Here is a 26,272-nt window from a genome sequence, read left to right as displayed (position 1 = left end):
TGTAAGACCAAAATCATTCAATGGAAACTATATAACATAAGAGATCCTCTGTGGATAAGGAAATCGAGAAATCAAGAGAGAAACATTGTAGCAATTAAGAAACAAATTTGTAATCAACTTAAGAGAAATACATAAAAATTGATCTCCTCAGATTGTGCCGATGACGATTTTCTTTAGTTGAATCAATTTGTCTTTCTGATCTTGCCATTGGAACCCACTCTATTGGTCATTCAACTCGTTTAGGCCCAGTTTTTTAACCAACTCTCTATAAATTCATTGTTTTGGACTTTTTGGGCTTGAGTCTATCTATCCTTTGAGTCAAGATCCAAAACTGGTCCTTACAGATTAGTTATTTTTTTATGATTTTTTTTTTTTCATAATTTTTATATGCATATGGAAAGTTTGTTTATTTGGAAATATATTAATTTTAGAAATCAATATGCATACTAAGTAATAGCTATTACAACCCTTGTAGAGATTAATAGTTATTCCTTATTTTAATGAATAACTATTTATAAGGAATGACTATTTTATGTAATAAAAATATAACTAAATTATTAAATAGTTAAACCATAGGAATAATTATTACATTACTGTACGCCTATTACAGTTTACCAAACGTACCCTAAGTTTAAATTTTAGTGTGTATATATATATATATTTTTTTTTCTTTTTTTATAAAAGGAATACCAACTGGGTAGAGGTTGTAAATGAAAACAATTTCATAAATTTAACACTTTAATTGGCAAAAATAAAAATAAAAATAAAAATTTTAAGACATAATTTTCTTTGGACAAGGTTTGGCTATAATTCCATATGAATCTTGAAAAATCAACCATTGGATTTCATTTTTTTTTTTTTTTATATCCTTTTACAAAATTTTCAGAAGATTAATAGTAAATAATTATATTATCAATTAAATATTAAAATTTCACGTTTTTATAGCCTAAAATTATGCATAAAAAATAAGTATATGAATTGAATTGTAAATAATATTTGATTGATACAAAATTTAACATGCATGTTAGGAATATAAAAAATATGAAATACACCGGTTAGATTTTCAAAATAGATGTATTTACTCATTTTTATAATAAAAAGTTATAGTAGTAATTGATTATTCCATTTTCTCAGAAAGATTATTACCGTCGGACAAGGAGCAAGAGCGGGCGCTGAGTGCTTGACACATGGACTGATGCATCTATAATTTGTCCATTGAAGAATATTCTTAATGGTGACCAAACCCAAATGAAAATGAAAACAGCCAAACCGATACAAAAGTAGTGCAAATTCCACTTACGTATGTCCTAACGCACTCTCACTTATCAGTTATCACTATTTATCACCACAAACTAAACTAACTACTCTCTCTCTCTCTCCTCTGGAATTGAATTGGACTACCAGACACCAGTACTATCCCTTTTGCTCAAGGTAACTGAAGCTCACTTTATTTAATCTTCATTTCCATTCTTCTTTCAATACTTGAAGTTTCTTTCATTATCTTTAATTGTTTGAACTTGTCAAATCAAGAAAAAATAAATAAAGTACTTTTTCAAACTCTAGCCAATCAGAAAGAGCCTGAGCATAACTTCTGGAATTTTGATTGTGGTTTTTTATTTATCTAGTACTTGAATTTTTTTTTTGGGTTTTCTTCGTATGCAATACTTGTTTGTTTGTTTGTTTCTCTTTTTGGGTATTTGGTTTGCTGAGAAATGATGCTTAATTAGTTTTAAGCGTCTTTGAAAATTCTGTCCAAACAGTACTTGATATATACTAAACATTGAAAATGATTATGGGTTGCCTTCATCGCTTTTACTAGATTATTTGAATATTTTATTTGCGTGAAATTCAATTCCTTGGTATGGTTATTTTGCAGGGTCTTCACAGTTGAAGTTGGAAACTATTTGTTTGTTGAATTTTGTGTCAAATACATTATTTAAAAAAAAAAAAACCCTAATTTGGAAATTGCGTTTGGTGAAATGACCATTGGTGGGTTTGTTTCGGCTGCAAACTTGAGCTGCCAAAGTACTTTGACAGGAAATCAAACTCTGAGATGTGGGTTTCTTAATAATTCAGTGAAAACCAATGCATTAGCATTTGGAGGTTGTGAATCCATGGGCCATAGTTTGAGAATTCCACATACAAAGGCTATTAGATTGAGGCCGAGGAAGGGTGTCTCTCCTTTGCAGGTTCGTTTTGTGATTTGGAGGTTTGGTTTCAAAATACTTCTCACTAAGTTGCCAGAGAAAATTAGTTATTTGTTAATAATGCAGGTAGTATGTATGGACTTTCCAAGACCAGAGCTTGAGAATACTGTTAATTTCTTAGAGGCTGCTTATTTGTCTTCTTCCTTTCGTGCATCTGCTCGTCCATCTAAACCCCTAACAGTTGTAATTGCTGGTGCAGGTGAGGAATATATATATATATCTGGATATATTCTTTTTGACTCTTTAGTTTAGAATATCAAACTTGTATCTGTTAAATTGGAATAACTCTTTGAGTCTTTGTGCTTATTCTAGTTGAATTTACCTAATTTTTTCTTTTATTGATCTAGGTTTTCCAATATCTTATATTATTGGTGTTCAATCATCATAACACGTTCTTGTCTTTTTGGTAGTGAATGGATTTTGTTTTTATTTTCATCTTTCAGATTTTGGTTGTTTGTTGTCATCCTGAATTGATGCTCTCTCCTTCTCTTACTCAGGCTCATGAACATGTATGTGCTAAAGGGGGTTGTTGGGCTTATGTTGTTACTTGCTATCTTGATGTAAATCCAAAGTACATGGATATAAAAATTTTCGTGTTATCAAGTGATTAATTTTATGCCTGTGATGTCATTTGTGTGTTTGTGTTTTTTTTTTTTTAATTTATTATTATTTTTTTAAGAGTAGCCTCTAGAACACCTCACAAAATATTCATAGAAATGGATTCTGCTTGTTTCGAGCTTGATATCTGAAATATTTTGTAGTAAAAGCTGTCAGGTGTGGAAATACCTTTTGGGTTGACATAAGTGTGAGTCTTTGCATGCTTAATTTCTGGTTGGTTGGGATCTATTATTTCGACCTTATTTGATTAGGGTTGAGTTTTGTCTAAAGTTATAAAAGTTTTCCTCTTTTTCTGAATGTTTTCCTCCTTTTTTGACATTTTTCTGTGATTGGTAGGCTTTCATAAATATAGTTACATTACTCTTGGGAGATCAAATAATGCTAGCTTAATGGATGATTAGAATTCTTTTTTTAATTTCCCTTAATTGGTGCACTGTAGACTATAATTTTACAAATTATTGCAGGTTTGGCTGGTTTGTCTACTGCAAAGTATTTGGCAGATGCTGGTCACAAACCTATACTATTGGAGTCAAGAGATGTACTAGGAGGAAAGGTTTTTATGCTGCTCTGTTTTTGTCCCACTTTTTCAATCAGCTGACAACAAACTGGTGCTTGTTCTTCATTTTTGCCTTGATTGTCACTTTCAAAAACTAGAATATTTTTTGATAGGTAATAAAAATTTCATTAAATAATGAGAGAAATATTGATGGAATCATTGGTAAAGGATGCATACCCAAAGTTTCCATGCTAAAAATTACAAATGCAATGTATCAAAAAAATCATAAACAGTTGGTCTACTTGCATCCAAGAATGGCCAATACAATAAAGATCCTACAAACTGAGATTGAAATCTCTTTATATGGTTCTTACTCTTCAAATTTATTCCCATTCCTGTCCCTCCATGCATTTCATATTAAGCACCAGGTGTAGTGTTCCAAACTCTTTTCTTGAAAGTCTTGGAATTTCAACGCCGATGCTGAAGCAATATTTCTGCCACCGTTGGTATCACCCAAAGCTACAAATATAAAATTCCATAACTCCAATGCTACTGGACAATGTGATAGCAAATGATCCACATTTTTCACTAGTGTTACACATAATACACATGTTTTCCAACACCATACCTCTTCTAATAAGATTATCCATTGTAAAAAATTTCCCGCGTGTTGCACTCCACTCAAAAGAAGCTACCTTCTCTTTACCCTCCAAAAACCCTTTTAAGGAATATTTGTACAGGCAGCACCTCTTAACACCTGTGGCCTCTTGGATCCGGGTTGTATAAAGCAATTAAAAAAAATTGCAAATGCTTCCAGCTCCCAATCTTGGGCTAACCTCAAAAAAAGAGGATTCAGTGACTTCCCCATCATGTGTCTCCATGTAATCCGAGACCATATCATCTTTTATTAATAGCTAACTGAAATAGCTATGGAAATAAAGTTGCTAGGTCCCTATCTGCACACCAAGAATCACACCAGAACCTTACCCTTTTACTATTGACAACAACATATCCAACTAATCTAAGGAATGAGTCTCATCCAGCTTTAATTGCCTTGCAAAAATTCAAACCCATATGAGTGTTGAATAGGCTATGATGAACATCTCTTTACACATTTCCCATATTTCGCTCCCATCAATTTCCTCCAAAAATGCTTCTTCTCTTGAGTGAATCTCTATAACCACTTTCCTAATGATGCTTGATTGAAAGTAGACAACTTGATACCCAACCCCCCTGCACATAATGGGGTAGTAGAAATTTTCCAATTCTACAGGATGTTTTTTTTTTTTTTTTCCTCCTTCCCTTTCCCCCCCTAGAGAAACTCCACTGTAATTTCAACCGGTCTACTAGCAACAATTATTGGCATAGTGAAAAGAGACTTAAAAATAAATAGGCAACTTGGACGAAGCACTTTTTGCTAGAGTAATTTGCCCCCTTTTGAGAGGTATAATCTTTTCCACCCTGCTAAACACCTCTCCATTTTCTCACTAATGCCATTCCACACAAACTGTGGCCTTAATGTGAGATCCTAGAAGCCCAAATAAGTCTTAGGTAATGAGTTTGAATCCCATAGCCAATGTTAACCTTCCATTGTAGATATTATCTCTGTCAATACTAACTCACTCTTAGTCAAATTCATCCTTAACCCTGTCACTGCTTAAAAAAAGTAACAGGATGCCCTCACATTCTAATTTCTCCATATCTTCACCACAGAATATAATCCTATCATTTATAAATAATAAATAATATATCGTTAAAGTATCTCCATTGCTCCTATCTTTGGTAAACCCCAACAAATGCCCTCTTGTAACTATTCTTTTTATCATTCTGTTAAGCACCTCCACAACAAAATTGAACAAACGTGGTCATCATGAATCTCCTTGCCGTAAACTGCCCCTGCTGAAGAATTCCGAGGCTCCCATTTATGAGAATGAAGAGTTTGACTGAAGAAATACATGATTCTATCCATGTCCAACATTTTTCTAACAAGTGAAGATTGCTAACTCAATTGAGCATATTTGAGCACATCCTCTTTAACCATGTTCCAACATCTTTGATAGAAAGCTTGGTGATGCTATCTGGTACCTGTGCCTTAGCCTTGTTCATATTCTTTATAGCAAAAAGAACTTCTGCTTAGTCAAACTATGACTTAAGTCTTGTGCCACTCTCTATCTTCCCCTCAAATGTAGCTAACTCAACACCATCCACACAATCTCCAATCAGCAGATTTCTCATACTAAAATGGTAGACTATGATGATGCCATCTTTAATCTCATTATCCTCCCTTAGCATCTTCCATCCAGTTTAACATTCCCATTAAAGTTTGAATGCCTAGTGCCCAGTGAAAACTTTGTATTCTTCCCCCCCTCTTTTAAGCCATATTGCCCTAGATTTTTGTCTCTAGCTAGTTTCTCCAAAAGTGCAATTTTTATTATTTATTTATTTTTCTCTATCTGGCTCTCTAACTTGTCTCTCCTCCTATCCTTCGTACTTAAGCTACTTTCCTCCTCCTTCATATCTAGTTTCAATAAGTCAGTTGAGGCTCTACTTTTTTGTATCCTTATGTCACCAAAACTCTCATTGATCCATTTCTTCCATTCTTCCTTCAACTGATGTGATCCTTGGCCATTATGAAGCTGGTTGGTTCCATCATACTATAACTGCTCCACCAATCCCTCACCCTATCAATGAAGGCTGGACCCTGTTGCCAAATATTTTCAAATTGGAATGGGGCTTTTCCTTTTGTAATCTCCCATGGTCCAGAAAAATATGATGGTGGTCCACTTTGCGGTAGTACCCTTTGGATTATGTGAGGTTAATGCACTTCCCACTGCGTTGAGGCCAAAAAGTGATCAACATGCAAGAGAGCCGGCTGATCCTGACTATTGCCCATGTATAAGAGCATCTTTGCAATGGAAAATCTAATGCTTAAGTTCATTTATGAAATATGAAAAAATTAGCATTGCTTTTGACATCTGGCAATTCTGTGTCTCATTTATGAAATCTGAAAAATTATGCATTGCTTGCCATATATTCTGTATAAAGGCTTGCACCAAATCTTGGCTTCATTATCTTTGGTTGGCATGTAACATAGACTATCAATTAAGTAAAGGTTATATAATGATATGAACCAACTATTTTGACCTCTTCTCTCCTCTTCGTCCTCTCCCTACTCTCTCTCTCTCTCTCTCTCTCTCTCTCTCTCTCCCTCTCTCTCTCTTAAGTTTAAAATTTCATTGGGCTTTAACAAGTTATTTGTTATGTCTAAATTTAGTAATAAAACTCTTACCGAAGTAGATTGTTGTTATTAATTCTTAGGTATAAGCAATCAGAACTAATTTGCAGGGTTACTATAAAATAATTTTAGCTTCCAACTTGACTGTTCCATCTCTAGTTTAGGGATATGCTTTAGCGTATTAAAGTTTGACCTTTTTCCTATAGGTGGCTGCATGGAAAGATAACGATGGAGACTGGTATGAGACTGGATTACATATATTCTGTAAGTTCTAATACTTTTTAGTTTGCAATTTGTGACTCTAAATCTATTTTTGTTTCAATACTTTTTAACTAGGAGGAAACCACCAAGTTTGAGTGCTTTCATGAGTGTTTTTGCATTTTTACTTTATGGTTCTTACTTTGGATAAAATAAAATTGAGGAAAAGAATACATGGGGCCAACCCTAACTAATTTGTTGAGGATCCATAGCTAACCCCAAAAGTTTGGGATTAAGGCTTGTTGTGTTGTTGTTGGTTCTTACTTCAATATCAATTTTTTTATAGGTAGTAAAAATATCATTTATAACAACAATCATAATTAATGATGTGAAATAGTAATAAGTTATTACTTCAGTATCATCATTATGATTTTTTTAGATGTTTGCCTTTATGATAAATTTTCAATTATTTAACTCATTTTGTACTTATCAAAAAAAAATTATTTAACTCATTTTGTCCATCTTCCACTTAGATGTTCTAAAATTAACCTTATATATCATTACAAAATTAGGTTTTTTATTTTTATTTTTATTTTTCCTTGTGGGCTAGTTGGGGCTTACCCAAATGTGCAGAATCTGTTCGGAGAACTTGGTATTGATGATCGGTTGCAATGGAAGGAGCATTCTATGATTTTTGCAATGCCAAATAAGCCGGGAGAGTTCAGCCGATTTGATTTTCCTGAAGTTCTTCCTGCACCATTAAATGGTAAGCATTTTATTTCCACTTATAAGGGTTAAGGTGCATATATTTGTTAAAACAACTATCAAAATTTGTCCCCATGGAAAAATTGTTGTTTTCATTATATGATGATTACCCCGTGGTTTTGAATTAATCAAAAAGCTTGTATTCCCATTTATGTAACTAAATCTGCCCTCACTCTCGCTGCACTTTTTATGCAAATGTCAGTTAGTTTGGTAAACTCATAATTGGAAACATAGCACATATTGCTTGCATTGAGGCGCCTTACCTGATGCATAAAACTGGTAGTTAGAATTTCTGTGCCAAAAATATGACCCAATTGAGAATGCTTTTCCAACCTTTTCTCGTGATGATGATATTTCAGCTGTTATTATATTAATCCTTGATATATCGTTAACTTACAACTTGAGTGTAATGAAGTTCAGAACTGATGAACAACTATAAGGATATTCATGCAATGCATTATACTTTGTATATGAGGATTAAAAAATTATGAAGTCTAATTAATATTTGGAGTTTATAAATTAAAACGATGCCCCGATGCAGCCGTTGGACTCAATGCTTTTTTCACATAAGAGGACTTAAAATATTGTGCAATAATTATTACATATTTTGGTGGCGAATATATGCAATAATGATCGCTCATTGGATGGTGAATATCATTTCTTGATTTTGTTGCATGGGACCCACATTGTTGTGAGACGACCCCAAATATTTAGATAGTATTTATTCTCTTGATTAGTTGCTAAAAGTATTTTATGTAATAATCAACCATAAGTTTGTTGAATATTTATTCTGAATGTAATGGCCAGGAATATGGGCTATCTTGAAGAACAATGAGATGCTGACTTGGCCAGATAAAGTCAAGTTTGCGATTGGACTCTTGCCAGCAATGCTTGGTGGACAGGCTTATGTTGAAGCTCAAGATGGTTTAACTGTTAAAGAGTGGATGAGAAAGCAGGTATACAAATCTTACACTGTTTTGGGGTTAATAACTGTAGTCCACATTTTTCTGGACTCTCTCCTGTAACTATGCTGGACTTCCTTTCATCTCCTCATTCCTCAACACAATTTCACGTGTCAATGCTGATGTTGTTTCGTTTATCTCTTATCAGCTTCCTTAGACCAAACATAGTCTTTGGTCCTTTAATTGCAAAGGTTTGAACTGAGACAAGTGGATTAATCTCAATGCTATTATGAATATGTGTTTGGGACTAGCTTATAAGCTAGCTTTTTGCTTTTTAGCTTTTATATACAGCTTTTTAAAATCTCACTTTTTGAAAGTACAAGTACACTTTAGCACCCTTTAAGCAGAAAATTTTCCGCAAAAAGATAAATAAACTGTTCGAAAATGGACAATTAAATATATACTACTGAGAAGAATAATTGTAGGCAGTGTTGTTTTTGGGTCTGCAAACAATGCTGAGGCTATTATAGGCGGGACTTTTACTACCTGTTGTCTTTTATTTATTTATTATTTTTAACACACACACACACATATAGGTTTAAAAGTTAAAACTTCCATTACTTTGTAAAGTAACATGTATATGAACCATTTTGATGCCAGTAAATGTTATGCTAGACATTTTTGGAGCTGCTGTGTTCAATACCCCATATCTGTATTTACATGTATGTTATATGTCTGTCTGCAAATTTTAGCTTGATGTTCCATTTGTTTATACTGAAATGAAATCTTAGGATAGGAGATACTGGTTGGTGTCAGAAGAGGCATGTGTGGGTAATGTTGTGTCACTGTAGTGGACAAAATAATGGGAGTGCCCTAAGCTTCTAGAAATTTCAAACCCAAAGAAAATCATATAAATATTTCTTTAAAATGGGGAATAAGAAAAATTAGAATCATTGTTTTGAATCTTTTTTTTCTCTCCATGGGGCAAGAACTTCTTAAAAAAGAAGCCTATGATGTTGGTATATACTTTGCAATATGTAATGGTTTTTTCCTAATTTCAGGGAGTACCTGATCGTGTAACTGATGAGGTATTTGTAGCCATGTCAAAGGCGCTAAACTTCATTAACCCCGATGAACTTTCAATGCAATGCATATTGATTGCTTTGAATAGGTTTCTTCAGGTATTCACATTTTTTTTTACTCTTAATAAGGTACTGCAAAACCATAACATCTTATTAGATGCAAGATAGGTTTGCACATGCATTCATGCGTTAATACTCTTGACGTACTCATACATCCTTTGCCAGACCCAAATTTGAATATAAATTTTCCCTGATTGAAGTGATAGTGGTATCACTTAGGTGCATACATATAAATGTATATGTTAGCTCTTTCTAATGAAACATTTTCTTTTCTCCAAGCATGCTAGAACTGTTGTTTTCTGTTTCATTCATGTTATGAGAATACGCAAAACAATAAAATGTAAACATTGCAAGACATTAAATTTAATATAGTTTGGCAAACTTTATGTCTAAATCCACATACAATGCCAACCAAATTCTACTATTTATGATAGAGATTACAATTATGCTTACAAACTCTCATAAACATGAATTAACTCAAATCCCCACTACATCTAAGGTGCTATCACATTAACATACTAGACAAAACTATCTTCTATCTCTTACATTTACAACAAAATTTGCAACAACATTCTATATACTAGCACACCTTCATCTTTCTTTAGTGTCCACTTTTTGTACTTCCAGAAATAACCCTATTACCTAATTGAAAATGATTTAAGAATAAGCTAATTAAGTGATGATGCAAAAAGATTATTATTATTTGGTCTTTCTTTTGGTCTGGTGTTGACTCCAAGTCTACCCTAGGTGCTAACTTTTAGTGGTTTCCTCACTAGGTGCTGACTCCTTGGTCATATCCATTTATTTTTTCTGTTGTTTAGTTTTGTTTTGGTTGTCCTGCGTCAATTTTGGTATCAGAGCAAACATCGATCTGTTTGAAGCATCACCGCAGTCAACCTAGAACCAGAAAAATCACACCAAAAAAAAAAAAAAAAATCCAGTGCAGTCATTATTTTCTAACCATCGGAATACCAGCCACTACAGTGAACTAGATTTCCTAGCCAAGCAAAAAATAACTACAGTTGCCATCCTTCAAAACCACTGCTGGATACGTTGCTAGCAGTGGATCCCTATCGCACCAGCGACCTCTAGTTTCATAGTCAGTGACACCAGACCGACATCCCAATATTTTGTCTGCTAATGACTTTGCTGGTTCTGAAGCTCTCCATCTCACCCGACGCAGCTATCGAACCATTGCACTTATTGGGACTGAAGCTTCGTTTTGTTGTTACCAATCCACACCACGGTGTATTTGGCTTTTTAGTCGTTAAAAAAAACAAAAAGGGGGTCAAGTCCTCCAGCCTGTGAACAACCAACTCCATGTAAGGCCTGGTATGCTTAGCCGCCATCACAAGGGCCAGGTTCTCTTACTATCTTTAGTGGACTCAACTTTTCATTTAAGATTCTTCTTTAGTTTCTTTACGTGCATACCAAAAAAAAAAAAAAACCAAATCTGGGCCTTCAGTCCAGTCCACATGGATGCATTGGTTTTTCTATTAGTGTTCAAACTTCAAACAGTGAAGCTTTATTTGGTTAATGCCATGACAATCCCTTCTTTAGTGGGCCATACTTAGCAAGTCAAGTTCGCAAAATCTTTTTGCCCAATGAGCTATGGTAATATTCGAAGCACCTTATTTTGATGGTTATAAAACTAATCCACGGGATTTTGTCAATTGGAAGAATGGTAGGGGTAACCACGGGTTGGTTCGGTTCAGGTTTGTGCCCAACCCGCAACTGACCCGACCAAGTTGGGTTACCAACTTTCAAACCCACCGCCAACCGGTCAGAGAGTCGGGTTGGATCAGATGGTTCTTTGCTGGAAGTGGTCGAGTCTTAGTCGGGGTCGGATCTGGCCGGAAATTGGGCAGATCTGGCTGAAATTAGGCGAATCTGGCCGAAAATTGGCCTTGTATGGTGAGATCTCGCCGGATCTCGAAGAGATCTCACTTGATCTCTACAAGATCATGCCGGATATGGCAAGATCGGACTGAGAAATCGCATATATGGTGGGGATCGACGGCCTTTTTGGTGGTAGAATCAGTCGGGTCCGTTGAAATCAGGTTTAGATGCAAGGACCTGCCAACCAACCCGCCGGAATCGGGTTGGATACCTCAGAAACCATTGCTGACCCATCATGGGAGTCGGATCGGGCGGTTTCCGAATCGGGTTGGTCGGAAAATTCGGGTGGGTCAAGTACACGGTTGAACTTGGATAGGCCTAATGAATGGGATGGAACAATTCTTTGAGCAAGCAAATTTTGCGGGTAGCATAAAGGTTAGGTATGCAAAGTTGAAGTTAAGAGGTGAAGCACAAATGTTTTGTGAGGATCTTGAATATTTCCGCTATATAAAGTATGAACCTGCCATTAGTGTGTGGGAAGATATGAAAGAAAAGTTTTGTGATGAGTATTTGTCACCATACTTTCAAGCTAAGTATCTACCCCAATCTCAGTTTGGTACTTTTCAAGTTGAAGCAAATACAATAAATCCTCATCCCATTTCATGTCCTCAGTGCACTTTTAAACAATCTACCGAATTAAAGGAATTATCTGAAAAGCTCATGGAAGATTTTTTTTTGATAGGTAAGAAAAAGTATATTAGAAAAAAACCACTAGATGCAAAATAGCAGCAGCAGAACAGAATTACAAAAAAGAAGAAAAAGCAAAAACATAAAAAGTCAATAAATACAAAGAAGAAGAGAGCTAAGGAATAAAGGAATAGAGTCACTAGATGTGAGTCCCCAAACCCTAGCCCAATCAAAAAGAGAACCAGAGAAGAGAGCAAGCAGTTGGTCCTCAGATTTATCCAAATCCTCAAACGTCCACCGATTGTGTTCCCTCCAAGCACACCACATCAAACACAGTAGAACTAGGTTCCAGATGTAAGATGAATGCTTTCCCAACCAATTCCACCAAATAAATAGAAAATCTCTCACCGTACATGAGGTAACCCAAGAGATCCCAAAAATCCTAAAAACAAAACACCATAGCCGATAAGCCTTCCCACAATGTAACAACAAATGATCCACTGTCTCACCACAGCAACGACACATAATGCACCAGTCAACAAAATCAAAACCCCTAAGTCTCAAGATATCTCCCGGGAGGATCCTATCCCATGCGGCTGTTCAAACAAAGAAAGAGACACGTCGGGGTGCCTTAACTTTCCAAATACCTTTCCAAGGAAAAGCAACAGAAGGAGCCATGTAACTTATGGTAAAAAGAGCGGATAGTAAAATCCCCATTATTTGTCAACCTCCATTTCAAACGATCACCATCAGTCACGGAAGGTAAATTGGAAGCCAAGAAACGAAAGAAATCATCCACCACATCTGCCTCCCAATCATTAGGACCCGGAATGAAATGAACTTCCCAAGTTCTCCTATCCCCTGCTCCTTGACAAATCAGAGATGATTCTACGGATGCCTCTCTATTTGCAGCAAAATTGTACAAGGTTGGAAATGCCAAATGGAGAGGAAGATCTCCGCACCATCTGTCTATCCAAAATTTCACTCTATCCCCCACCCCAACCTTATACTGGACATTTTTTAAAAAAACTTCCCAACCCATTCGGATACTTCTCCACAAACCACACCCATGACCCCCCCTTCCCAACTTAGAGGTCCACCCATGACCTCCCCTCATGGAAGATGTTCAAGACATAATTACTTAGATGAAGCAAATGAAGACTCAAACCGATTCAATTGGGAAACTAAGGATAATTGATCACAATGAAATTATTGCTGCCCCCATAGAAGACAACAATAATGATGATATCTTGGTCGTGGAGAATTCTCAAGCAACACTAAAGTCTAATGTTGACAAAGACGTAAATGCCTCGACAAGTGTTGCTTTAACATGCGTGCAAGGAAACGAATCTATTGAAGAGCAGCAAGGAGAAGAGATGATTTCTAAAGAGAGCATTATGTTAGAGGATGCACATGATGTGATATTGAAAGCTAATGAATCTGCTTTTGATCAGCCTTCCATGGTGCATGAAGACTAACAATTTGCTAAAGTGGAGAAAGTGGATAACATGGTGCTTCCAATGGTTCAAGATAAGATGATGTTGATTCCACACATTGATTTTGTTATTCTAGAAGAGTTTGACAAGGTGGAATTCAAGGTTTTTCTTTTCCTTATGCTCCCTAAGGTGATTCCAGACTTGAAGTAAGTATTACTTGTCAACATCCTAATCCTTCAACGCTTTAGAACTCGAGGTCGAGTTTTCTCCAACCAGAGGAGAATGATGCGGGAGACGTAAAAAGATTATTATTTAGTATTATTAATGTTTGCAAGTCAATTGTATTTTTATGTTTTAGGTTCTAGTAGTTTATTAGGCTATTAGTATTTTACTTTGGAAGCAAGGTTATTTTTGTAATAAGGTAATTAGGGTTTTCTAACCAATTAGAATTAGGGTTTAGCAATTCTTTATAAGTAACCTATTGTACTCCTTGAGAGATAATTGATATTTTGATGAATGAAAAAAATGGTCATTTGGTATTTCTTTTGGTCTAGTGCTGACTCTAGATCTACCTTAAGTGCTGACTCCTAGTGGTTTCCTCGCTTGGTGCTGGCTCCAAACCAGGCCTAAGTGTTGACTCCTAGGTCATATCCATTTATTTTTCCTGTTGTTTAGTTTTGTTCTGATTGTCCTGTATCATTAAGGGTACAAAGGTAAATTAAGAAATTTAAAAGTACCCATCAAATTCTACTCCAACTAACAATGCCACACACGACTACATAACTACTTGTGATTACCAGTGGTTTCAAGAATTGCTTTTTATTTTTATTTTTTAATCATTCTTTTTCATTTTTCAAGAGGGAAACAATGTCTCTCTTAAAAAATGAAAAGGAAAGCCTCTCTGAGGAAGCTAGTAGGAATTCTCGTAACTCATTATCCTTTCTAGTTAATGTGGGATTCCAAAACCAACATGGAAGCTCCAAACATAAATCTCCACATCCAACTCCTGAGATGTCTTCACTAGTACCTTTTTGGCTACTTCCTTTGCAGGAGGCCTTTTATGGGTAGGGGTGCTTCACCATGTAAACGAGTGATGCAATCAATTGAATTCAAGCAATTTGTGAACTTCTTGTTCGAACTTGGATTCATTAATATATCTGTTATACTATCTACTTATCAAATATATATATATATATATATATATCTCTGTTATACTATCCATAAACTTCAATTTCTTCCATCCATGCTTATCTTTCTCTCTATGGTGTTTTGACCAAAGACTCCTCTTTGTCTTTTGCTTCACCATGTGCTCCATCTTTGAACATGTCACCAATAACCTTGTACAAATTCTTGGAGTTTTTCTCTCCCTTCTTTACCATCAAAGAAATTTTGCTAACTTTCATAACTCTGCCTCTTGTAAAAGTCCAAAGAATCCAACCGACCTAAAGACATGATAAATTACCGATTGTCCCAAATGCTTTAGCCGACTAGAAAGGGTGAATTTGATAATTTATACTCTAACACTCCCTTTCACGTGTGCGCCAAAAATCTCTCTTAATAAATGAGGCCCCACACATAGGATTTTAACTTTTAAATGGGAATTAAAGTGAAGACAAGGTTCGAACTCAACCACCTACTATGATACCATGATAGATTGCCAATTGTCCCAAAAGTGTAAGTTAGGAAACGGTGGATTTAATCATTTAACCATAATTCTAATACCCATCAAACATCTAAACTTTTAGCATGTGTCAAACCAATCTTTATTCCTAAAATCCATGAACTTTTAATTGAATATGTGACTTTTCTAACCTTAAAAAAACATCAGCACTATCTTGCTCCACTTTTTGTTGTAACAAATTAACAATCATTGCATTTGCATATCTTTGGCAATCAGTTCATGTCATAAACTCTTTCAACATAGGTCTCAACTTCTTGCATTAGTACAGATAACATCCTATCTCATGGCACTAATAATACTCTATGTCATTAATATTTTTCCTTGGTCTAGACTTTGTTATGGACTTCTCCCTTTCAAATTCTTCCTACTAGCCTTTTGCATGTGCTATGTGCTTGCTCATAGGCTCTTATTTGTTTATTATATATATATATATATATATATATACTAGTCGCTAACCTGTGTGATGCACGGAAGAGTTGAACAAAAATTTTAAATGATGACTAAATACAATGATTCTAAAAATTGAAAATATCACTAAAACTTCCATCAAACGAAAAGATACAACCGTTTAGGTTTTTTTATTTTTTATTTTTTTTTAATGTACCCGTGGCATTAATCTATGTAGCCATGTGGCGCAATGAGAAATGGTCAATAAAAAGTCAAACGTTTCGGCTATTAGTTATATATATATATATATATATATATAGAGAGAGAGAGAGAGAGAGAGAGAGAGAGAGGACAATTTTAAGTTATATTGGCAATTAGTTATTTAGTTATCGTTTAAGTGTAAAATGTGTCATAGTTTTATGGAATTTGAATTTTAAATGTCTCAATTTATCATTATATCCTTAATTTGCCTTATTATGAAATCATTTTTAATTTGATTATAGGTTTTATTTTTGGAAGTATATGAAAGTGGACAGTCAAGAGTTCAATTCCAATTATATAGAGATTTGACGTATTCCTATCGTGACTTGATTCATACTTCACCACAAATATCTCAACTTTAGAATTTTCGTTGTCTTCTTGAACTTCTCTGGTTCCAACATAATTGTTGTGCCTCTTCTAACTTGAGTGTCTCCTTTCCAACTAACACTGTAATCACCATGGTATCATACGAAGGTGGAAGTGAGGTTACAAAAAAAGGAGTTGATTCTCCTCAATCTTGGCTTCCATGCTTGATAACTAAGAAGTGATCATTAAGATGATTCTTAACATCAGTACTTTCTTCCATATACAAGTGATATAGCTCTTTATTCAAGTACAATCAATTTCGTATGACTTTGACATATATGCATTTTCTATCTTTTTCCATGATTCTTAGGGAGAAATCTCAATCAAGAAGTCATACTTCACCTCTGGGAAGAGACTCAAAATATGTTACGCACTGCTTTCATTTAATTTCTTCTCATTCATTATCTGACATGGTATAGTAGCTTCTTTGACTTTTCATATAACTCCTTAATCAATCCTTGCTGCACACAGGCATCATGGACACTGCTTTGCCAGACTAAATTAATTCTCCCCATTAAAGAGCTCCACCACAAACTTTGTGCTTTTCATCTCTAGGATCCTTAAACAATAGTTCTAATACCAATATGTTGTGAAAAAAAAAATCAAAAACAATAAAAGGTAAACACCATGAGGCACATAATTTAATGTAGTTTGGAAAATTTTATACTTGCATCTATGGACAAAACCAATCAAAGTCCACTATCAACAATATGCATTACAGTTACACACACAAACTCTCTCAAATGCAAACAAACCCAAATCCCTAATACACCCATAGGCACTCTCACAACATACAGTAGACAGAAACTTTTTCTTCTTACTCACACACCCTCACATTAAATACAGTAGACAAAAAAATTTTCTTCTTACTCCCACACTCACAACAAAAGCTATATCATCACTATTTATGGCAGGGGCGGAGCTACAGCCACCCTTTGGGGGGCCATTAAATTTTTTTATTAACTTTGCTAGACAATTTTGTAATTTTTATTGAAAATGAAAATTTTAAAAATTTAACTATGAAAATAGTATAATAATTTTATTCCATGGAAGATCTACAATGAGAATAATTTTTATTGGAGATACTATGTTCTTTTTGTTTGGTTTTTTTCAGACTAATATCAAACTAAACAACTTTTGTATACTCATTAAAGTTTAGAAGATAAGTTTGTATACAGTGTATTTATAAATCATGACATACTCTAGTATTAAAATATTAAGGTTTATTTGTATTTGTGCTTACGCATGTGTGTGGGAGTTTGTTTTGACTAATATTACTAGCACAATTTGGCCCCCCCAAAACAAAAAATCCTAGCTCCGTCCCTGATTTATAGGGACTAATTACACCTGTCTACTTCTTTTCTTATCAATGTGGGATTACCACTCGTAATGGGAATTATGACACCTTTTTATTATTCTTCAAATCAAAATAGGATTCCAAAACCATTATGGAAACCTCTAACTTATCTTCTCATGGGCTGGATGGAGTTAACAATTCATTTTCATTTCCTTTTCAATTTTAGAAAGATCAATCCAATGGCTTTTCAAGTGAACATACACTAAATGCTTTGGGACATAAATCTTAGACTTTATTGGGAAATGCTAATTCTGATATATTAGAGTCAATATTTAGTAGCATTTTATAGATGAATCATAATCATTTTGGTGAGTACTATCAATATATATAATGTTGAAAATACAAGTAGTAGATATTGAAATAAACAACTTCTTACAGCTTGACACTAGCTGCTTTATGAATTATAAAAATGCATGTATAGGAGAAGAATGGTTCCAAGATGGCTTTCTTGGATGGTAATCCCCCAGAGAGACTCTGTATGCCAATTGTTGATCATATTCAATCACTAGGTGGTGAAGTAAGACTAAATTCAAGAATACAAAAAATCGAGCTAAATAATGATGGAACAGTGAAAAGCTTTTTACTGAATAATGGGAACATGATTGAAGGAGATGCTTATGTATTTGCTACTCCGGGTATACTACTAACTTCATATGGAGTCATATAATTTTTGTCATGCTTTAATACCAGCTTCCCTAATATTGTTATTTGTCCCAATCAGTTGATATCCTGAAGCTTCTTTTGCCGGAAAACTGGAAAGAGATTCCATATTTCCAGAGATTAAAGAAATTAGTTGGAGTTCCAGTTATTAATGTCCACATATGGTTAGTGACTGATTCTACCATTGTTAATTAAAAGAAAAAGGTTGCTCTCTCCAATTCCATTTTATTCACTTAAAAAGTGTTGAGTCCCTATAATGCATGATTAGAGTTAGAAGGTCCCAGTTGAAAATATAGTGTATATTTGGTTTTATATAAAACTGATTTGGCAAACAAATTCCTGAAATGGGATTTATTTCTCAATTTTTGAAGATGTTATTTACTGCAGCTGGGGAAGGAAATCTTGTATTATATTTATCTATTTTACTGCAATAATGAAATTATTTGAATTGGATATTGTAGGGACACGATTTTTAACGGCCCGGGAATGACCTTGGGCTCGTATATAAAGGGCCCAAACAATATGATTTGTAGAGAATGGGTTTGGAAAGGCATGCCATTGGGCTCTGGGCAGGGGTTTGGTCCCGGTTTGATGAGAAATCATACAAAGGTATGCTTGGACTGAATAGCTGAGCCTTACCTTGGTTTGGTTTAAGAGGTTTGGCTCCTCGGACTTAGTCCGAGGAACATTACCTTCTCACCAGCCTTCCTCTTTTCTTCCCCCCTTTTCTCTCTAGCCCTCTTTTCCCTTTTATACTAGTATTCATTTCCCTTTCCTCATCTACGTGTCAGTTTCTCCTTCTTTGGGGTGGTTACTCGTCTTATCAATCCTCACGTCAGAGTGGTTGGAAAAAGCTGGATAGCATGGTATGGGATACGGGTTTGTCAGGTGCTGGGCTCCACGTTAGGGTTTTGGCAGCTTTCTTGCTTGTACTGCTCTTGTACTGATTTTGTCCTTTCCTTCAGGCGTTTCGTGAGGCGTTGAGCGTGAGGTTATCCTCGGCTACATTCTTGGGCCATTAAGGGGTTCTCATCATACCTCCTCGGCAATAAGGTTCCTCGGCTTGGGCTTTGGGCCCTTAGTGTGAAGTGGGCCGAGATTCCAAACCTCAGGCCCCACAATAGCCCCTCAAAATCCTGCTTCCTGACTCTTTAGTTGGGAAAGAGGGTTTTGGTCATGCTGAGCCCACCTCGTGACTTGCTCAATTCCTGTACTCTATTATTATTTGTGCTTCTTCATTTACATGGGAGTCGTGTCAAAACAAGGGACACTCCTTTATTTTTCATTCACGCGGAGTCCTTTGATATTTCGGTACTCGAGGCGCGCCTTCACGAGGATCTTTAGATCCTACGGCTGAGGATGAGGTTGGAAATTGAGCCAAGTCTGCCTTGTCCATAGCGTTCCTTGGAAATTTACATAAATTAAATGCCACCGGTTTGCTCTGTGTATAAATAGGGTAGGGGTTCACTTCCACCTACACATGAACTCTCCTGTTCCCTTCAGAATCATACTTCTTATTCCATATTCACGATCTCCATTTCTAGTGCCATTCTGCCTCAAAGTAAGATGTTTGAGGCGTGGATGGGGATGAAAGGTCTTCGCACGCTTCAGAGGCACCGAATCCTCAAGGTGATATGGTACGAACAGAGATGGCACAGATTCAAGCCAGTCCCCCGTTTTGACAGGGAGAAGATGGTATTTCTCCCTCTTTCAGTCAAAATCCGAAGTAGGTTCTGGTCATGCCAGATTTTTGGTATGTCAGAAGAAGGAATTTCCGCCATCAGCACCGTCTGCCTTGTCGCAGGCAAATTTTCGCGGGGGCTCCTCAACTTCCGGTTCCCGGCACCTTTTCTTCAACGGTGCGGGCCTCAAGTTGGGTTCCCTGCACCTTTTCTTCAGCGGCGCTAGCCCGAAGCCAGGTGCTCTCTGCACCTTTTCTTCAACGGTGCGGGCCCCACGTTGGGTTCTTTGGCTGCCTGAGTTATGGGCATGTAAAAGTATTGAGGAATGGTTCCCTTAATCAGCATCTTGGAACAGCAGCCAACCTCTCCTCTGTGCTTCTTTTTCGGCTTTATCTTCATTCTTTTGTATTTTTTCTTTTCACTTATGTAATTAGCTTTAGTATGAACTTATTCCAGCTTTTCATTGTACACTGTACTATTTCTTTGTCTTAATAAAAGAGGAGTTTATTTCTTTCTAAATACTTTTCTTTTCTGCAACAACTACTTTATGCATGAATATTAAATATACGCTTGCCTTTAATGATATTTGGAGCAGAAAAATGCCTTAAAACAAATTCCTACTAGTTTAAACTTACTGACATTATCAAGTATAGTAATGGTAATTCTCAATAAATTAAACTTTTGAAACTAACCGGGATGACGGCCGAGTGCTATGCGATGCCTGCAAAACAAATGTCCGAGAACGATGAACTCTAAGTAATTCGTCCGAGAGGGTAGCCGAGTAGTGAGGGACTTCGATTGTGTTTTTGGTAACATATTGCTCTATATTGCATCAATCCCTTTGGTATTGAGGATCCGAGGGTAGACTAGGGGATCCGTGCAGTTTAGGGATTAACCCAACTGTTAACGGGGAGTTCTCCTCGGATGGATTCTAAGGTTCATGTAACATAGTTTTTCTTTTAAGTAGTTGGTTTCCCCATAGGCTTGAGTCCGAGGACCATGCAAGGCCTTGGTTCTGTCCAAAAGTCCAAAACTTTTGATCTTTCTTTTGTACTTGGTTTCCCCATAAGCTTGAGTCCGAGGACCATGCAAGACCTTGATTCTGTCCAAAACTTTTGATCTTTCTCTTGTACTTGGTTTCCCCATAGGCTTGAGTCCGAGGACCATGCAAGGCCTTGGTTCTGTCCAAAACTTGTAAGTTTTTCTTTTGAGTACTTGGTTTCCCCATAGGCTTGAGTCCGAGGACCATGCAAGGCCTTGGTTCTGTCCAAAACTTTTGATCTTTCTTTTGTACTTGTTTATTTTTCAAACGTAAACCCCTAGACCAGGGCGGGGAGAGTTGGCTTGAGGCCAGAAGCTCCTAGAGATGCCCGCGCCCTTGGCACTGCAAGGCGTAGCCCCTAGCAGAAGTTTATGTCGGAGCAACAACTGTATGTCGTCGGAAATGGAGGGAACCCCACGAACTTCTGCTTGCTAGAAAGTTGACTCCACCGCTACCTGCGCCAACGCGCAAGCCTTTCCCACAGACGGCGCCAATTGTAGGGACACGATTTTTAACGACCCGGGAATGACCTTGGGCTCGTATATAAAGGGCCCAAACAATATGATTTGTAGAGAATGGGTTTGGAAAGGCATGCCCTTGGGCGCTGGGCAGGGGTTTGGTCTCGGTTTGATGAGAAATCATACAAAGGTATGCTTGGACTGCATAGCTGAGCCTTACCTTGGTTTGGTTTAAGAGGTTTGGCTCCTCGGACTAAGTCCGAGGAACATTACCTTCTCACCAGCCTTCCTCTTTTCTTCCCCCCTTTTCTCTCTAGCCCTCTTTTCTCTTTTATACTAGTATTCATTTTCCTTTCCTCATCTACGTGTCAGTTTCTCCTTCTTTGGGATGGTTACTCGTCTTATCAATCCTCACGTCAGAGTGGTTGGGAAAAGCTGGATAGCATGGTATGAGATACGGGCTTGTCAGGTGCTGGGCTCCACGTTAGGGTTTTGGCAGCTTTCTTGCTTGTACTGCTCTTGTACTGATTTTGTCCTTTCCTTCAAGCATTTCATGAGGCGTTGAGCGTGAGGTTATCCTCGGCTACATTCTTGGGCCATTAAGGGGTTTTCATCATACCTCCTCGGCAATAAGGCTCCTCGGCTTGGGCTTTGGGCCCTTAGTGTGAAGTGGGTCGGGATTCCAAACCTCAGGCCCCACAGATATTTTTATACTTTCTTTTAATAAGTTTAACAAATGTATTAATCCTTGTTATGCTATGAATCTGTTGCTTTTTGGGTTGGAGACAATTTATATCCTCTTTATGTCACAGCCAGTGATAATTAATATGTTATCTCAATGGTTTCACCAATTGCAGGTTTGACAGAAAACTGAAGAACACCTATGATCACCTACTGTTTAGCAGGTCCTGCTCATACTTGTTACATCAATTTTGTTGTCTAGTGGAGAGAATACTTTCTTTTCTGCTTAATTTTTTCTCTCACTGATTTTGCCAGCCTTGCTACTGAACAACTTAGTCTTGCAATGATATGTGCAATCTTCTTGAATCATTCTTTTGAGGTTTTAGAATATTGCTAATGTTCTCAAGCTCAAATCACACCTTCCCATATACACAAACTGTGAATGATAAGGCCATGGCTTCAAGAACTATTGATTGCATGTTCCTGATCAAAATTGAGAAAAAGAAAAAATAAAGGAATTCAGAATATTTAATATAGGTTGCATAATGAAAAGTTTCTTTTTCCTCATAGAAATGTGGAATCAGTATTACTGTCATTCTTGACTACTAGAGCTAAAATATCTTTGTCATTTAATTATTTAATTTTTTTTTGGGTATGGTGGACATTTATCATTGGGTAATTTAAAATTTGGTAGGATTGCTTAGTTATGATAGGACTTGCAAAATATTCTGTAAACTGTTTATAATAATTTAGATCTAGATATCTTGTTTTCCCTCTTTTACCCTGTTGCCTGAGTTGGGAGAGGAGGGTCCCGCCCCCCCCCCCCCCCCCCCCCCCCTCTTTTGGGCGGCGCTCTTCCCCTCCAAAACATACACACACTTCCATTAGGCTAATTATTCTGTTATTGTTTCTTCTGCATCTCATTTCTGGCTATGTTCTTTTCTTTTTCCCCTTGCAGAAGTCCACTTCTCAGTGTGTATGCTGACATGTCAGTAACATGTAAGGTAAAAGCTGGTACTTTTGTTCTCCCCTGCCCCCCTCTTATTTCTCTGATTTTTATGTCCTTGAATATTTGGTAAATTATTGGACTGTTGGTTACCTTGTGTCAAGTGTTGGGTTGGTTTGTACCAAATAAATGAAGTACATGAGCATGCCTACATGGCATAGTGGCCATTAAAACACTTAAATATGTCGCTATATGCATCTTAAAATTTTCAAAATTCACCAGTATCCTTCACTGAATTGATCAGACAGAGACATAATTATAAGCTTTGTGATTAATTTGATTCTCCTCCATTACTATGTGGAAACTCTGTAATTCATGATTTTTTGTTGTATGTAGGAATATTACAACCCAAACCAATCTATGCTGGAGTTGGTTTTTGCGCCTGCAGAAGAATGGATTTCACGCAGTGACTCAGACATTATTGACGCTACAATGAATGAACTTGCAAGACTCTTTCCCGATGAAATTTCCACGGATCAAAGCAAAGCAAAGATTGTGAAGTACCATGTTGTTAAAACACCAAGGTTTGAATACATGGCCTGACACTTGGAATCTTTTGGTTCTCTTAAATAAATAATGGAAAATTATAGAAGTGAGAATTCAGTACCTTTTATGTGGTTAAAGCAATGCACCTAGTAATATTATTAAACTTGTGACATGTTGTATAAAGACTATTTTATTTGAATTTTTGACATGTTTTCTAAAGACTATTTATTTGAATTTTTTAGTAGGATATTCATTATTACCTATAAGTCCATTCACCTTCTGTAACCTTAAATAATAATTGTCTCAGGTCTGTTTACAAAACTGTCCCAGACTGTGAACCTTGCCGTCCCTTACAAAGATCTCCTATTGAGGGGTTTTACTTAGCTGGTGACTACACAAAACAAAAATATTTGGCTTCAATGGAAGGTGCTGTTCTGTCAGGAAAGCTTTGTGCTCAGGCTATTGTACAGGTAATTTCTTATATGTATGATCTAAGGTAATGTGTTCTAGTTATCCTTCATGGAGAAATGGTGATTTTAGCTTATTATGATAGTAGTTAAAAAAAAAAAAAAAAGAAGAAAGAGGGGGGGGGGGGGGGGTTCATGAACCATGTTTTCCTAACAAGACCCAGCTGTATAGCTAGACTTTATTATAACTAGTTTGGAGAGAAACCTTTCAAACTTCTATATCTTTTTATTGGATGTAAATTTTGAAAACTATTGGATTGCATGTTCTTATCATATCCTTCATGCTTGCAAAATTTTGAAGAAGATCAAAGATTAATAACTATGTCATCAATCAAATGTTTAGATTTCAAGTTTTTGTGGTTTAAAATTAACATAAAAAATAAATTTATTGATCAAATAGTAAATGATATCCGATTTGAACAAAATTTGACATGCGTGTTAAGAACATAAAGAACATGCAATCTAACAGTTAAATTTTCAAAATTCACATCTAATTAAAAAATATATAAAGAGTTTGAAGAGTTTCTCTCAAACCTTGTCCAAAATGCTAAAACTTTATTTTCACATTGGTCCCTCGGCAAACCCCCACCCTGCACGCAAAAAAGTAGAAAATAAAAACCAGGAAAATGCATTTACAATTAAAACAAAAGGAAGGATAAATACAATTATTATTATTATTATTTTAAATGTTCTTATATGAACTACTTTGTCCTCATATTGAAATACTCAGGATTATGAGTTGCTTATAGCTCGGGGGCAAACAAGGTTGGCTCAAGCAAGTGTTTATTGACAAAAATCTTTGCAAATGGAGGTAAATTTTTCCTTGGTTCAAGAGGATCATTTAAGTAATAGTTATGGCTCGTGGATCAATGATATATCAACACTAAAGATATATTTTCAGCCCTTGGGGTACTATACATGATGATAGCATATTGAGCTGTCTATTTCTGTAGCTTTTCTGGATATAGGATCTTCTTTTTGTTCCTCATATGATGCTCATCTTGCTATAAGTGTACATAATTTTCTCCACTATCTATCTAAAAGACAATGAAATTAAGGAGAGTAAATAAATTCGATTCAGTTTGTGTACTTAAACTGGTGTACCTTATGTGCAATGTAATGCACTGTATACGAGTCAATATGAAAAAAAGACATTTTTTGATGGAAAAGAAAAAGAAACTGTGACTGAACTGAGAACCTTCAGTAAAAAGAGGTGGAATATTGGAACATGTTTTGCGATAGATGCAAAATTTTTGGCTGTGACCATTTTCAGGCCAGTTGATAATGGTAAACTAAAAAAATGAAGTAAATCTTCTTAAGCTAGTTTGTTGTATAAGGGTTAATGGATCCAATTGAACCATCTTTATAGTGGCCAAGGCTTGGAACAGTTGAAACATTGGTAGCTAGATTTTCATCTGTCCTGGTTCCATTGGATATTAATATATTATGATCTCCCTGGAAATTATGGGAGTACTTGTGTTTATTATAAATCAGGAATTCTTCATTTCATGAAACCATCAAGAATTCTTCATTGATGAAACCATGATTGTATTACAACCCTCAATTGTCATTGAAAGATATCTTTTAGGTCTCTTGGCAGTACGGGGGAACCTGCCATATCCCATGGTTCTTCTTTCAGCCACACTGCCATGGAGACCATCCCATTCTACAGTAGATTAATCAGATTTACAAACTTGCAGCAGTATAAATCATAGATATCATGGTATACATTTTTTTTTTCCAAAACTTAATGCATGCTGTAGAGAATCTCTCTTGGGAAAAAATTTCATTGATTTTGCTTCTATTACTGAGTGCATACATTAAAATTTTGATCAGTAAGGTCATCAAAATAATATAAGAGTTAGCAAGAATTGGGTAGGTGAAGATCCGTACCAAATGATCCCTAAAAAATCTCTCATTCCAAGAGCACCATTAAATAATTACCCATGTGGATGTGGTGCCCCCACAAAATGAAAAGATTTTCCCAACCACAATATTTCCGTTTTACCGGGGACTGTATATTAGATGTATTGGAGGACTAACACATTCTACATCCAAAATGATCAACTTAAACATTTGTGGTTTTTCCTTAAAATGTGTTTTTTTAACCTCAAATGAAGAGGTTGGTTACGGAAGCCTAATAGAGTAGAATTTGGGTGGGTAAAATGTTAAATTTGAAACAACAGGTAAACAACTTAAATTCAAGCCAAACT

At 36.0% G+C, this 26,272-nt stretch overlaps 1 protein-coding gene across 1 annotated transcript; it reads left to right on the top strand.

Moving 5' to 3' along the window:
- Positions 1-1,231: 1,231 nt before the first annotated feature.
- LOC115949670 (15-cis-phytoene desaturase, chloroplastic/chromoplastic) lies at positions 1,232-25,193 on the top strand. Its single transcript, XM_031066959.1, has 15 exons — positions 1,232-1,431; positions 1,877-2,189; positions 2,274-2,406; positions 3,290-3,378; positions 6,763-6,820; positions 7,365-7,520; positions 8,327-8,475; positions 9,483-9,602; positions 17,999-18,212; positions 18,299-18,401; positions 22,277-22,324; positions 23,059-23,104; positions 23,443-23,630; positions 23,900-24,062; positions 24,790-25,193. The coding sequence occupies exons 2-15, from the start codon at positions 1,980-1,982 to the stop codon at positions 24,847-24,849; spliced, it is 1,737 nt and encodes a 578-aa protein (XP_030922819.1). The 5' UTR covers positions 1,232-1,431; positions 1,877-1,979; the 3' UTR covers positions 24,850-25,193.
- The last annotated feature ends 1,079 nt before the right edge of the window (positions 25,194-26,272 follow it).

This window comes from Quercus lobata, chromosome 6, assembly GCF_001633185.2.
Source record: "Quercus lobata isolate SW786 chromosome 6, ValleyOak3.0 Primary Assembly, whole genome shotgun sequence".
Lineage (NCBI taxonomy): Eukaryota > Viridiplantae > Streptophyta > Magnoliopsida > Fagales > Fagaceae > Quercus > Quercus lobata.
The sequence above is the reverse complement of the archived record's forward strand: the minus strand, read 5'-3'. Positions and strand labels throughout refer to the sequence as shown.